At 41.9% G+C, this 14,856-nt stretch overlaps 1 protein-coding gene across 1 annotated transcript in view; it reads left to right on the top strand.

Moving 5' to 3' along the window:
• SH3TC1 (SH3 domain and tetratricopeptide repeats 1) overlaps positions 1–14,856 on the top strand; it is a 140,027-nt gene that overhangs the window by 86,696 nt on the left and 38,475 nt on the right. The window contains 2 exon segments of the mRNA XM_029591728.1: positions 4,246–4,441; positions 10,962–11,095. Coding sequence (XP_029447588.1) covers positions 4,246–4,441; positions 10,962–11,095 — 330 coding nt within the window.

Below are 14,856 nucleotides of genomic sequence, written 5' to 3' on the forward strand. Positions count from 1 at the left end.
GAGAGAGAGAGAGAGAAAGGGATCCACAGACCCTTGCGCCCTAGGCAGACTAATGTAACTCTGGCCCCCCCCCCCTGCCAAAAATCCACCCTGAGTTGAAGGTCCCCCCTCTTACAGTGGGAGATATAGAGTGTCAGATTCTCTCTCTCTCTCTCTCTCTCTCTGGCATTGCTACATTCAGCCTCGCAGAATTCAGGGGTTACGTGTGTAAGTCTTGGGAACGCCCATGCCCCACCCCTTTTCTGCCTCCTTATTCTTGACGCGCACACAGATACGTACGCAGATGGCTTCTTAAAATTTGCGATGCTCATGCGTGGCCCACATAGGCGTGTATGAATCCGTTTTTGCACGAGCAGTGCTTTTAAAATCTACCTGTGGGGATTTAAAAAAAAAATGCTGAGAAAGTGGACTTTATTGAGGCTGTGATATTTATGTAGAAAAATCACATAGAGGTAGGATTTCTTCAGTCCTGTTGTGCATCTGTTTATTGCTTATATAGATACCTGATCATTCTCAGTAGATTTTAGGAATGTGAATCGGGCTTCGGACGATTGAAAATATCGGACGATATATTTTCAAAATCGTCAGAAATCGGGGGCTCCCCCAAAACGATAGGAAAACCCCACGATATTGATCGTGGGGGTTCTCTTTTCGTTTTGGGGGAGGGCGGGAAAAACGGCACACAAAAATAACCCCTAAACCCACCCCGACCCTTTAAAACGAATCCCTTAGCTTCCCCCACCCTCCCGACCCCCCAAAAAAACTTTTTACAGGTACCTGGTGGTCCAGTGGGGGTCCCTGGAGCGATCTCCCGATCCTGGGCCGTCGGCTGCCACTAATCAAAATGGCGCCGATGGCCCTTTGCCCTTACCATGTGACAGGGTATCCGTGCCATTGGCCGGACCCTGTCACATGGTAGAAGCACTGGATGGCCAGCGCCATCTTGTACTCCTACCATGTGACAGGGGCTGACCAATGGCACCAGTAGCCCCTGTGACATAGTAAGGGCAAAGGCTATCAGCGCCATTTTGAATACTGGCAGCCGACAGTCCGAGTGCAGGAGGTCACTCCTGGACCCCTGCTGGACTTTTGGCAAATCTTGTGGGGGTCAGGAGGGTCCCCCAAGACTTGCCAAAAGCCCCTGGTGGTCCAGTGGGGGTCCCGGAGCGATCTCCTGCACTCGGGCCATCGGCTGCCAGTAGTCAAAATGGCGCTGATAGCCTTTGCCCTTACTATGTCACAGGGCCTACCGGTGCCATTGGTCAGCCCCTGTCTAGTTTTTGGGGGGGTCGGGAGGGTGGGGGAAGCTAAGGTATTAGTTTTAAAGGGTCAGGTGGGTTTTTTGTTTATCGGCTCGGGCGCAGCCGATAAACAAAACCGCGATCGGGCCCGATGAAAAAAAACCCACATGTGAATCAGAACCAGAATCCGAACCGATTCCGGTTCCGATTCACATCTCTAGTAGCTTTTACATTTTTCCTTCTGATTCCAGTGGAGGTACTGAAATGTCAATAAAAGCTAGCTTTAACAATCCTTTTTGTCTCAGGAAGGCATATGTTTCTAAGTCGGGTTTTATTATTCAAAATATTAATTGAATATTGTGCTTGTTGGTACTGTTTATTCTAAAGAAACCACTGCAGCAGTATGTAACTTGAGACTTTTAATTACAGAAAGACAGAGACAAAGACAAAAAGCGAGGGGGAGGAACAAACTATTTTGTTCCTCGGAGTAGCACAGGTTCACATCAATCGTGTGGACACCTCGCTACTCACTCGTCCAGCAGTGTTCATAACTTTATTTATTCTTCATACTGACCAATCAGAGCATATTCAGAGTGTTGTTTTTAGATAAGTGCAGTACATATGATTTGAGAATGTATTAGACCAATCAGCTAATGGGTCTGGGGTTTTGGCTCATTGCATTCCAGCACGTAGCCAGGGTCCTCTGCTTTCTTTGTCTAAAATTAGTATTCAAGAATACAGCAAAAGAGATGCCTCAGAAAGTCAGTGCATACATTCAAAGTGGATTACATTCAGGTACTGTAGATATTTTCCTATCCCCAGAGGGTTTACAATCTAAGTACCTGATTCACTAAAAGTTTTTGCCATAGACACAAAATGTGAGAAAAGTCTGTAAGTTTGTACTAGAGAGGCAATGGAGGGTAAAGTAATTTGCCCAAGGTCCCAAGGATCAGCAGTGGGATTTGAACCCTGGTTTGTAACCTGCTCCTCTAACCACTAAGCTACTACTAGACTCCAAAATATTAAAATAACTTCCAATGATAAAGGGGATGGAACAGCTCCCCTATGAGGAAAGGCTGAAGAGGTTAGGGCTGTTCAGCTTGGTGAAGAGACGGCTGAGGGGGGATATGATAGAGGTCTTTAAGATCATGAGAGGTCTTGAACGAGTAGATGTGAATCGGTTATTTACGCTTTCGGACAATAGAAGGACTAGGGGGCACTCCATGAAGTTAGCAAGTAGCATATTTAAGACTAATCAGAGAAAGTTCTTTTTTACTCAACGCACAATAAAGCTCTGGAATTTGTTGCCAGAGGATGTGGTTAGTGCAGTTAGTGTAGCTGTGTTTAAAAAAGGATTGGATAAGTTCTTGGAAGAGAAGTCCATTAACTGCTATTGATCAAGTTTACTTAGGGAATATCCATAATTGCATCAGTAGCATGGGATCTTCTTGGTGTTTGGGTACTTGCCAGGTTCTTGTAGCCTGGTTTGGCCTCTGTTGGAAACAGGATTCTGGCCTTGATGGACCCTTGGTCTGAAACAGCATGGCAATTTCTTATGTTCTTAAGGGGCACAATAATTAATGGCTTTTATGCAGTGTAAAAGGATGTTTTGAAACTTGCCCTTCCGCCCATATGTGGGTTAAAGCACATGTTCTGTTTCACAGCGCACAGACCTTTTTCCTTGCAGAAAAAAGCGGCAGAATTAAATCGAGGGAGTGAAAGTGCATGCAGAGATTTCATTTTCAAATCTCCATGTGTGCATTCAGGTGCATAGTTTGCATTTCCTTCCAAGCAGGTGCAAAGAAAGAGGATACAAACATGCCTGCCTTATGAGCGCCGGTCGCACTTGCAAAGGAGGGGGTGTTCCCCTTCAAAAATGAACTTGCTGTACCCACAGGACCACAAGATCCCTGCGGAGTCTCATTATTGCTTTCAAGATCTTTAGATAAGGGATCTTATCTGGTGTCTGCTGGTAATGGAGGTAAAGCCAACCACTGCATGTGGGAATACCTCCTTGCTGGTTGTGCTAGCACAAACAGGGAAGGTAGTCCCACAGAGCATTTTAACAGGATTAACCCTGTAGGGAAGGGGGTAGGGATGAGGTTGCATTATTGCAAATCTTTGACTTGTGGGTTCATTAGGTTTTAATAAGTCAGGTGTTCACAAAGTAAGATGTACAGTGAAAGTTTTCAGCGTGTTTCTCTCCTTCTCTCTCTTCTTTCTAGTTTTCTACCTCTCCACCTACAATGCAGGTGAAAAGAAAGGCAAAGCCTATTTGCTTTGGATTCCCACATTGTGTAACTGTGATACAAATTCCCATTTATTGTATATTATTTACTTTTTTATTAGAGAGATTTGTCTGTATCTTTCAAAAGACCTTCTTTAAGATAAGTTTTTGAGCTATCAAAAGATCTGGAGCATAGCTGAGGGCATCATAATTTAATTTTTGAAGTGGCTTGCATGTAGTCAAATAAGATGAGTAATACCATCAATATACAGTAATTTTCTCCTTTTAGGGGCAGTGACGGGGTTTTAATGTGTTCTTATTGCTTTCAAAATTAAAACATTATTCTTTAGTTAGCTAAGGGAGTAAATCAGAAATTCAGAGATTGAACCAAGAACAATTATATATCTGTTTATCCTTTGTGTGTCTTCACCATTGTCTTATCATATTTTAGGTTTCTTGGTTAGCACAATCCTTTTACTTCAGATGTAGCTGACAGCTTTGGCACACACGTACTGCTAACAAGGTTTTACTGATTTAGATAAAAGCCTTGAACAAAAATACCTGTCATTCATAGCTGAGCGTGCAACCATGATGTCATTGCATCACAGACATCTTCTGTTTTCTCTGGTTTATTTATTTGTATCAGCTTTAACCGCCTTACCATATAGCTGAAGGCAGTGTACAGGAAATATCGATAAAAACACATAATATCAATTGCAAGACTGCAAATCACCTTTGTATAAATACTTTGCTTTATCTCTGAATACTTCCATGCAGCTGTGGGATCTTCTGTTGCCATAGTTAATTACAAGAGTGCTGTGCCTGAAGAGATTAGCTTCCAGAGTGGAGATGAGATTGAGATCATTGGCTTCTTCATAGAATGTATGCAGTGGTTTGTTGGAAGGCATGTGCCTACTGGCCTGACTGGCTTTGTGAAGACCTGCCATGTGAAGACTGACGCTTCTGGATCTGAGTGAGTAACTGAAAATGTAGTGCCAGCACACAGCGTATTATTAAAGACAACGCCACATTTATCCAGTATATCTAGTGTCATTGTAGCAATTAATCAAGGAAGTATCAATGAATTAATATTTCAAGTGACCAGTGTTTCTTTTAATCATAAGAAGTGCCATTCTGGAAAAGACCAATGGTCCATCGAGCCCAGCATTCTGTTTCTGTCAGTCATCAATCCAGGTCACTTGGGATTGATGACTGTCCTAATGGGGGTTCCATTCCATGTTCTTCGTTCCCAGAAGTGGTGATTCCCAAATCTACCTACAGAATAATTGTTAATGGACCTGGCTTCCAGGAAGATGGACTTAACCTTTTTAAGCCAAGCTATTTTGTTAGCCCTGACTAGATCTTTCAGCAACAAATTTCACAGCTTAATTGTGCACTAACTGAAGAAAATACTTTCTTAAAATTGTTTTAAATCTTCTACCAGTTAGTTTCATGGAAGGTCCCCTAGTTCTAGTACTGTTTGGAAAACGTAAATAACCATTCTTTATTGGCTAGTAAAACACCACTCATGATTTTATAAATTTCTATCATATCCCCTTCTCAGTTGTCTTTTTACCAATCTGAAGAACATAAAGAGACTGTTTCATGCCCTTTATTAAGTCCAAGATCATGTCATTATTGCATTGTTTATTACGTGATGAGGACCCTTCCTATTTGAAAGCTGATTAATTGGTATTGTCAATCTTGCAACCTACATTCTGTGAATTCTGTTAGTTTTCTAGTGTTAGATCTGTGAGGTTGATGAAGATTTGTACCCAGGCTTTTTCAAGAATAGCTCTTGTGTTGAAGAAACAGCTTCCGTTCACCCTTGACAGGTATAGGATTATAAACTGTTTCTAAAGATGCTAAAGGCTCACTTATTCCATGAGGCTTTTTTTAGTTCCATGAGTATGTGATGTAAGCAGAATTTTATCTTTATTTTATGTGTTGTCTGAATGTATATGTATTTTATTGCACATGTTTCTTTGTAATACACCTAGAACAGAATCTCTGGCAATAAGTGGAATATTCATTATTGTAAATAAATACATTTATTTTGGTTGATTTTTATGTACCTTTCTAGCTCTGCTATATCATTTTTGAAATGCAATGACCAGAACTGCATATGATACTTTAGGATACTGGCATAACAGGGAAGTTAGAAAATCCTGATAGGTTGTGATAGAGGTGGAAGTAGCCCAGGTATATTTAATTAAGGGGAGATACCCATGCTGGAAACATTCTTTAAGGAACGGAATTAAATCACAATGAACTAGAAAGATGTACTAGAGCAAACTAAAGAGTAACAAATATCAGATGGGATATACCCCAGAATTATGAAAGAACTTAACAAAAATACTGTAGACCTGTTACTAGTAATCTGTAACTTCTCATTCAAAGCAGATACATTATCCAAGAATTGGAAGATGGCTAACATAACAGCCATTTTTAAAAAGACTTCAGGGGTGATCCAGGAAATTACAGACTGGTGAGCTTGTTGTCTGTACCGGACAAAATTCTAGAAGCTAATCTGAAGAACAAATTACTAGCCATCTGGATAGATACAGACTAATGGAGCAGAGACCTCATGGCTTTAGCAAAGGGGAGTTAACAAATATGTGGTCAAGGATGAGCCATGTTTTATATAAAGGGTTTTGGATTTTCAGAAGGCATTTGACAGAGTCCCTTATGACAGACTCATCAGGAAATTAAAAAGCTATGGGATAGGTGGCAGTGTCCTGTTGCAGATTGGTAACTGGCTAAAGGTCAGGAAACAGTAGGACTGAATGGTCATTTCTCTCTGCCTCAGAGATCTGTACTGGGATTGGTACTTTTTAATATATTTATGAGTGATCTAGAAAAAGAAGTGATGAGTGAAGTTATCAGATTTGCAGATGAAACAAAATTATTCCAAGTTGTTAGATTGAAATTTAATGTAGACAAGTGCAAAGTGATACGTATAGGGAAAAATAATACAAACTAGAGGTAAATGATGCTGGAGCCAATATTAGGCACCACTACCCAGAGAAAAAGATCTTGGAATCATTTTGGACAATACTTTGAAATCCTCACCCCTATGCATGGCAATGGTCAAAACACCAAATAGAATGTTATGTATTATTAGGAAAAGTATGGAGAATAAAACGGAGGATGTCATAATGCCTCCATATCGATCTTTGGTGCAACCACACTTTGAGTATTGTGTGCAGTTCTGATCACCCCATCTCCAAAAAGAAATAGCAGAACTAGAAAAGATATTGAGAAGGGCGGCCAAAATGATAAAGGCGTTGGAACTGCTCCCTTTTGAAGAAAGGCTAAACAGGCTAGTGCTTTTCAATCTGGGGAAGACACAGTTGAGAGGAGATATGATAGAGAATTGGGTGAAATGGATATACATGGAACAATTATTTATCTTTTTAAATATTACAAGAATTAGGGGAAATCCATGAAACTAATAGGTAGTACATTTAAAACAAATTGCAGAAAGGATTTTTTTACTCAGTGCAAAATTAAACTGTGGAATCTGTTGCTAGAGGATGTGATGAAAGCAGTTAGCATAGCTGGGTTTAAAAAGTATTTGGACAGGTTCCTGGAGGAAAAGTCCATAAACTATTAGCCATGCAGAATTGGGAAAGCCACTGCTTATCTCTGGTTATGAGTAAGAAGGATTAGATCTATTTTTGGGGATCCTGATGGCTGCTTGTGACCTGGATTGGCCACTCTCAGAGACAGGGTGCTGGGTTTGATGGATGTTTGTTCTGACCCAGTATGGCATTTTTTTGAATGGTTTCTGAGGCAATACGTCTTGGCTGTTTCAGCAAGCTTTTCGGGCCCGATGCAGTAAAGTGCGCTCAGCCAAGTGCACAGGTTAACCCACTGTTAGACACACAATTTGGACTCGCTAGACTAACATCCAATGCAATAAGGGAATTAACGTGCCCAAAACATGCATCCAAACAAACATGTAGCTATTATTGCTAATTACATATAAAGGAGGATATTAGCTATTACCCATGATGCAAAAAAATCTTGTGAGCCTAACGCACACTTTTCAACATGGCAAATTTAACACCAGTCAAGGCTGTGTATATTGTGCCGGTAAATTGTCTGCTCTGTTACTCAAATTATGATCACCTCTTTCATACATTTTTTGTAAATGATATCTTTTTATATGTTTTTAATTTTTGACCACCCATATGAGTTGGTAACTATTTCTTAACCCCTTTTATTGAAATTAAACCGAAAAAACCAACTTTTTTATCAAAAAGAAAAAGATTTTTTGGAGGGAGAAAAGGTTTCATACCGCATTGTTTTTGTTACTACCATCCAGTAATGTACTCTTTATAATCATTAACCATCCACCTCTGACGTGATTTTTCTTTATTTTTGTGTGTCCAGCGTGAATTAAAACTTTTTCATTAACTATTCAAACAATTGCCGACCAAATGTCGACCTTCAGTTAGCTTCTAGTGCTGACTCAATGTCAACTTTTAAAGCGCCTGCTTTCTTTCAGTGTAAGTCCTTTGATATAAACATTAAACCGACTTATGTGATTGAAAATAATTGTTTCCCAACGGAGCCTCGTTTCAGATCCGTGGATCTTTCCTCAGGGGATTTTCTGTCTCCTTCAAACTGTCGGCAGTGTTTGGCGCTTCATTTCTCAGCACGTCTTTACATCCTAAAATCAGCATCACGGCGTGGATGTGATCTCTTATCGCTGGTTCTCATTAAATCCCCATGTTTTCTGACTGCTTTTATATATTTCTCCTGGTTTCAAAGATCGCCAATCCAAAATCACATTTATACTGCATCATCACGTATTTTTAAAGTAAAGAGCTCCAGTCTAGTTCTTCATTGAGTCTGCCGGTGTTTGAGTTTGTAGTGTGAAAATCCAAAATGCCTCTCTTCGATTCAAAATATCTATACAATTGCCACCATGTGATGACAACTGGATGTGGTCTAAAATTGTCCATTTTAATTGTGCAAACTGTGTTTATTTTGTATGAAATGTGCAACAATCGGGGCGGATAATGTCTGGGTGTTCAGTCAGGATTTATGTTCATTTAATCTAGTTCTCATACTGCGTGTCATTCTGCCAATGTATACTTTCGGGCAAGTGCAGATTAAGGCATACACTATGGGGTAGATTTTATAAAATTACGTGCACACGTACTTTTGTTCGCGCACCAGGCGCGAACAAAAGTACGCTGGATTTTATAAGATACGCGCATAGCCGCGCGTATCTTATAAAATCCGGGGTCGGTGCGCACAAGGGGGTGCACATTTGTGCAACCAGCGCTGGAAGCAGGCGTAAATCTGCGCGCGCCAGCGGGCTGCTGGCGTGCCATCACCCGACCCGGGGTCTGGTCCGGAGGCCTCAGCCACGCCCCCGGGCCGGGGCCACGCCCCCGGACCTGCCCCAACCTGCCCCCTGCCCCGGACATGCCCCCGGACACGCCCCCTCCCCGCCCCTTTTACGAAGCCCCGGGACTTTCGCGCGTCCCAGGGCTGTGCGTGCACCGGCGGCCTATGCAAAATAGGCGCGCCGGCGCATGAGTGCCCTGCATGCGTAAATCCGGCCGGATTTACGCGCGCAGGGCTTTTAAAATCCAGCCCTAAATGATCGGAATTGTACGTGGTCAACGTTCTCCGAGATACTTTGTATTTTGTCACAAGATCTGTCCATGTTATGCCTTCAATACAATTACAACAATTGACCACACTTGAAATGGCCTTTATCTCCTTCCTCCACATTTGAAAGTGCCTGTGGATGAACCAATTTGTCTCGATGTTACTGCCCCTCATCGTGACTATCAATGGGGGTTCTTTAAAGATGTCATGTAATCTTAAAATGTGCCAATATTGTCGTATTGATGTCACAATCATAGTCATTGCCATTGTCTGTCACGCATACGAGTTGTGGATCCTGCCTTTTGGGTTTGTATTGTAGTAAAGCCTGCCTGTCTGAGAATTTTGCCCGTTTATAGGCCTGTTTACCACCCTCTTAGCGTATCCTCATTGGAGAAATCTGTCACGTAATAACTCTGCCGGTATTTCAAATTCATGCATACTAGAACATATCCATCTGATGCAGAAGAATTGACTGACTGGTAACCCACATTTAAATGAGTATGGGTGATGACTGTGGAATCTAAGATGCATTGCATCCCTACTCTGTTAATCAACGTTTGTTGTACTACATTTAAAGCCTGATCTTGAGGTATGTTAGTGTATACAAAGGACTTGCACTGAAAGAAAGCGGGCGCTTTAAAAGTCGACATTGAGTCGGTACTAGAAGCTAAATGAAGGTCGACATTTGGTCGGCATTTGTTTGAATAGTTAATGAAAAAGTTTTAATTCACGCTGGACACACAAAAATAAAGAAAAATCAGGTTTGAGGAGGTTGGTTGATGATTATAAAGAGTACATTACCGGATGGTAGTGACAAAAACAATGTGTATGAACCCTTCCTCTCCCTCCCAAACATTTTTTTCTTTTTGACAAAAAAATTGTTTTTTTCGGTTTAGTTTCAATAAAAGGGGGGTTAAGAAATATTCACCAACTTGTATGGGTGGTCAAACATTAAAAATATATAAAAAGAAATCATTTACAAAACATTTATGAAAGAGGTGATCATAATTTGAGTAATAGAGTTTCAAGGTATATATCCCTCTAAATATATTCTTAGCACATTAATTCATTGGTAAATTGTCTGCAGCAGGATAAATCGGACGCTTGTATCGAGTGTCCATTTTCCTAATCCGCTCACAGTCACGTCTCCTGGGCGCCCAATGCTTTTGAGCACTAGGGATGTACAATTTACCTCTTCCACATCTTTTTTAGTGCTGCAGCTCATTAGAATATTACATCGTGTGTCCAGGAGAGGTGGATGTGCACATGTTGAAAAAATGGGCGTCCAATTTGGACCCACATTTTTATGTGTGTGATATTGCATCAGCCCCTTCATGTTTCTCAGTATTGAGCTAAGGAATTTAGATGATTAGAGGGCCCTGTAGAATTAGGGATGTGTTCTGGAATCTTCTTGCAGAAAGGTTATATATTTTGTGATTTTATGTTGTGTTTGTACGGTTATGATTCATCAGCAGTGATGAATTGTATTTTTATAATATGTGATAGTGCAAGTTGCCATGAGCTAATTGAAGTGCTGATTAACAAATGAAAAGTAAACTAAAAGTAAAAGATTATTTCTCTTTTTAAGATTCTTCCTGGACACTTCCTAATGTATAACCTATACATTAGACTTTTATTTGCATTTTTCCTGGTTCTTTAGAATTACATATCACAATATATAGTTTGCAAGAGTATGGTACAAAGTGCACCAAAGTCATATCCTTTGAAAAAATATTTTCAGAAAGATACCAGAACATATTTTACACCTAAGCTCTACTTTTTTTTGGTTAAAATAATGAAGTAGTTTAGCAGAAAACTATGGAAGAAATATATTACATAACATAAGTGCTGCCTTTCTGTAGGTCAGGCTGTCTGGGGTTTCTTGAGGAAGAAGAGAAATCATTCTTCACAAAAGAAACAAACTTTGATGAAGAAGAAGCAATGCATTTACTGAAGCAAATATCAAACCCAGATCCCTGCACAGTTTATAGAGTAGGTAAGAAAGACCGTTACATTAATCTGAACTCTGTCTCATTGCAGTTTTGTGTTGAAACAGTATTGGGTGTAATTTATACACTGTACAATGCATTTACATGTATACTTTCCCTTTGAAAAGTATCCCACTTAAACTACCTATACACAGTTACACTTGTTAATTTGGGTGCATAGGTTTTTTCAGGAAAATACACACATAGGAGGTAATTTCCAAGATGATTTATGCACATAAAAGTAACATATATCGAGGCAATTTTCAAAAGCTCATTTACTTGTTAAAGCCTTTTGAAAATTTAGTGAAATTTCAAAGAAGTTACATGTGTAAAAGTAGCATTTATCAAAAGCCCATTTATGCATGTAAAACCTAGTTTTACGCACATAAATCCTTTTGAAAATTACCTTCAACGTTTTGAAAATGTGAAAATATGCATGGAATTCCAAAGTCCACACCAGCCCCACTGACATGGACATCTCTTCACACTGTGGGTAAAGGTAGGTACATATAGGCCCTGTGCACATATGTATACCCACATCTTGGGTGGGGAATTTTTAAAAACCCTTTTCTGACCCCCGGGAATGGTTTTGAAATTTTACTCCCTGAGGACAGTTTTACTCAGGCAAAATGCTTGACTGAAAATTGTGCTGTGCTTGGCTTCCACTGCGCATAATTAAACTCCTTAACTCGCTGCAATTTCTTTTTTCTAATGCTAATACTTTCTGCCTCATTACTTTCGTCACTAGTGACCTCATCATGCTGACAACTCTGAGCTCATTGACAACAGTGAGCAAGTTAAAGAGGAGACTGAAGTACTTAGGGGCCTGTTTGGTAAATCGGTTTTCTCCTGTTTTGTGTCTGTGAGAAAATTGTTTAATAAGTAGGGCTCTTAATTACTAAATCACTTTCTTTTCCTGATAATTCTCTGTAACTGGGGTCTCTACTATTTTCTGCCATGCTGCAATGACCAAAACCTATGTAGCCATTCCCACAGAAGGCTGGTTTGGCAGGCTCTGTTGCAATATGGTTGCCGAGGGCTATCTTTAAGTGGCATTTACCGCTACCACTACTTAACATTTCTATCGCGCTACTTGTTATACACAGCGCTGTACAAACAACACAAAAGAGGCATTCCCTGCCCAATAGAGTTTGCAGTCTAATCAAGACAAACATACAGGCAAGAGACCATGGTTAAAATTATTTAATGCGACTGAAGGTAGACCATTAGGTTTAAGATTTAAAAGCAGTTTCCAAAAGATGGGCTTTTAGATGAGATTTAAACAAAGGTGAGAAAGGGAGCAGTTCAGGAAATCCATTCCAAGCACTTTTACTGTACTTACTGCAGATCCTGCCTCTGGTTGACCTGCTTCTGCCCCCTCAGCTCTGCCTCCTACTCCTCTGACCAACCATGCTCTTCTTATCTATCTGCCAGCCCTTTGTTCCTTTAGGAAAACGGGATCTGCCATGTAGTTTTGCTATGACCTCCTGTTGTTATATTGTGGAAGCTGCTTTATGTTAAACCAAGTCAAATGGATCCCAGCTAAGTTGCAGTGAACCTGTGCTGCTATTATATTTAGTTTTCTACATCCATTTACTTTATAGAAATACTGATTACTTCAGAATGAGCAGAAATATAGTTCTGGATGAATTTCTTATGCTAATAAATTGGGACCCTTGGGTGTATGTTTACCTGTATATTATAATAAGTTATTTCTGCAGGGCAAGTACTGCTTTACCTGTAGGAATGCATTTCAAAATTATCCTTCCTCTTGGGAATAAATACAAATGTCAATATGTCCAGTTTTCCTTTGATTGTAGTTTGCACATTTTATTCTTTCCAGAATCTATTTACTGCAAATCTTGCTTAGCTTATCTTCAAATCTAGACAATCGATTTCTGTTTTCATTAGTTTCAGTTTATATTATTCTAATAATTTTAGACATTGTTCCCTTGGGTACTGGCAAATACAATTGAGGTAGTTGGCACACCACAAAGCAGAATATGAAAGAAATGTCTAAGGGAAGTTCTTCCTGGCTCTGTGAATAATTGCAAAAAATATAGAGCTACTAAAATGCACCACATTTAATATTGAGACAAAATTATGTGTATAGTAGCCATTTTCAAAATAAGATATGCAATTCTGAATAAGATCAAAGGTCCATTAAGCCCAGCATCCTGTCTCTGATGGTGCTCAGTCTGGGTCCCAAATACCTGGCGGCAGGTCCCAGAGAATTGAACCTTTCCTTGTTCTTGAGTCCCAGGGATGAGCAGAGGTTTTCCCAAATCTACCTGCTAATAATGGTTTATGGACTTTTTCTCCAGGAACTGCACTAACTGCTTTCAGCACATCCTCTGGCGACAAATTCCACAGCTTGATTGTGTATTTAGAGAAACATGTTTTACCTGATTTGTTTTAAATCTGTTTTCTGTTAGTTTCATGGAGTATTGCTAAAATGACACTAATGAAAGAATCAGTGTTTTTTTCTTTAGACAGCGATGGTGCTTTTGGTATAAATAATACCGTGTTTCCCCGAATATAAGACAGCGTCTTACTTTCTTTTTACCCCCAAAAGTCCCACTATGTCTTACTTTCAGGGTATGTCTTATATTGGAAAAAAAACCTGAGTGTTCAAAAAAAAATTATTTTTAAATACCTGTCGGAGGGCCGCGTGGGTCCAGGCGGCTGGCGGCGGGAGCCGGGTGGTCGCGTGTTAAATCTAGGCCGCGGGCGGGTGGGCGCTTGTTCCAGGCGGCGGCAGCGGGGGGGGGGGGGGGGGGCGGGTGGACGCGCGTTAGTTCGAGACGGCCGGCGGGCGGCGGGTGGTCGCGTGTTAAATCTAGGCCGGGTCGCACAGGCGCGCATTCATTCACTGCCGGTGGGGGCTGCCGAGGCAGCCCCCACCGGCAGTGAATGAATGCGCGCACAGGCCCACAGCGCCTGTGCGACCCCTGCGATTCGGCGCTGGGGGCTGCCGGTGGGGCTGCCGGTGGGGGCTGCGGCAGTGAATGAATTCATTCATCCAGGCGGAGGAGCCGGCTGCTTTCGGCTGCCGCTGCCGGCTGCTTTCGGCGCTCAAGGCAGTCACATGCTGTGACGTCACGGCATGTGACTGCCTTGAGCGCCGAAAGCAGCCGGCAGCGGCGAAAGCAGCCGGCAGCGGCGAAAGCAGCCGGCTCCTCCGCCTGGATGAATGAATTCATTCACTGCCGCAGCCCCCACCGGCAGCCCCCACCGGCAGCCCCCAGCGCCGAATCGCAGGGGTCGCACAGGCGCTGTGGGCCTGTGCGCGCATTCATTCACTGCCGGTGGGGGCTGCCGAGGCAGCCCCCACCGGCAGTGAATGAATGCGCGCCTGTGCGACCCGGCCTAGATTTAACACGCGACCACCCGCCGCCCGCCGGCCGTCTCAAGCGCGACCACCCCCCCCCCCCCCCCCCCCGCCGCCACCGCCTGGAACAAGCGCCCACCCGCCCGCGGCCTAGATTTAACACGCGACCACCCACCGCCAGCCGCCTGGACCCACGCGGCCCTCCGACAGGTATTTAAAAATATATATTTTTTGAAATGACAGGTACGTCTTACTTTCGGGGGATGTGTTACATTAGCCGACCCCCCTAAAATTCCCACTACGTCTTACTATCAGGGGTGTCTTACTATCGGGGAAACACGGTATATATAGAGGTCCATATTTTGTCAGCCGGTGAGTGGCAAACTAATCCGGATAAACTTACACAGATTGCTTTAGCTGAATATATATATAGGACTG

This window comes from Rhinatrema bivittatum, chromosome 1 (genome assembly GCF_901001135.1).
Source record: "Rhinatrema bivittatum chromosome 1, aRhiBiv1.1, whole genome shotgun sequence".
In the NCBI taxonomy this organism is placed as follows: domain Eukaryota; kingdom Metazoa; phylum Chordata; class Amphibia; order Gymnophiona; family Rhinatrematidae; genus Rhinatrema; species Rhinatrema bivittatum.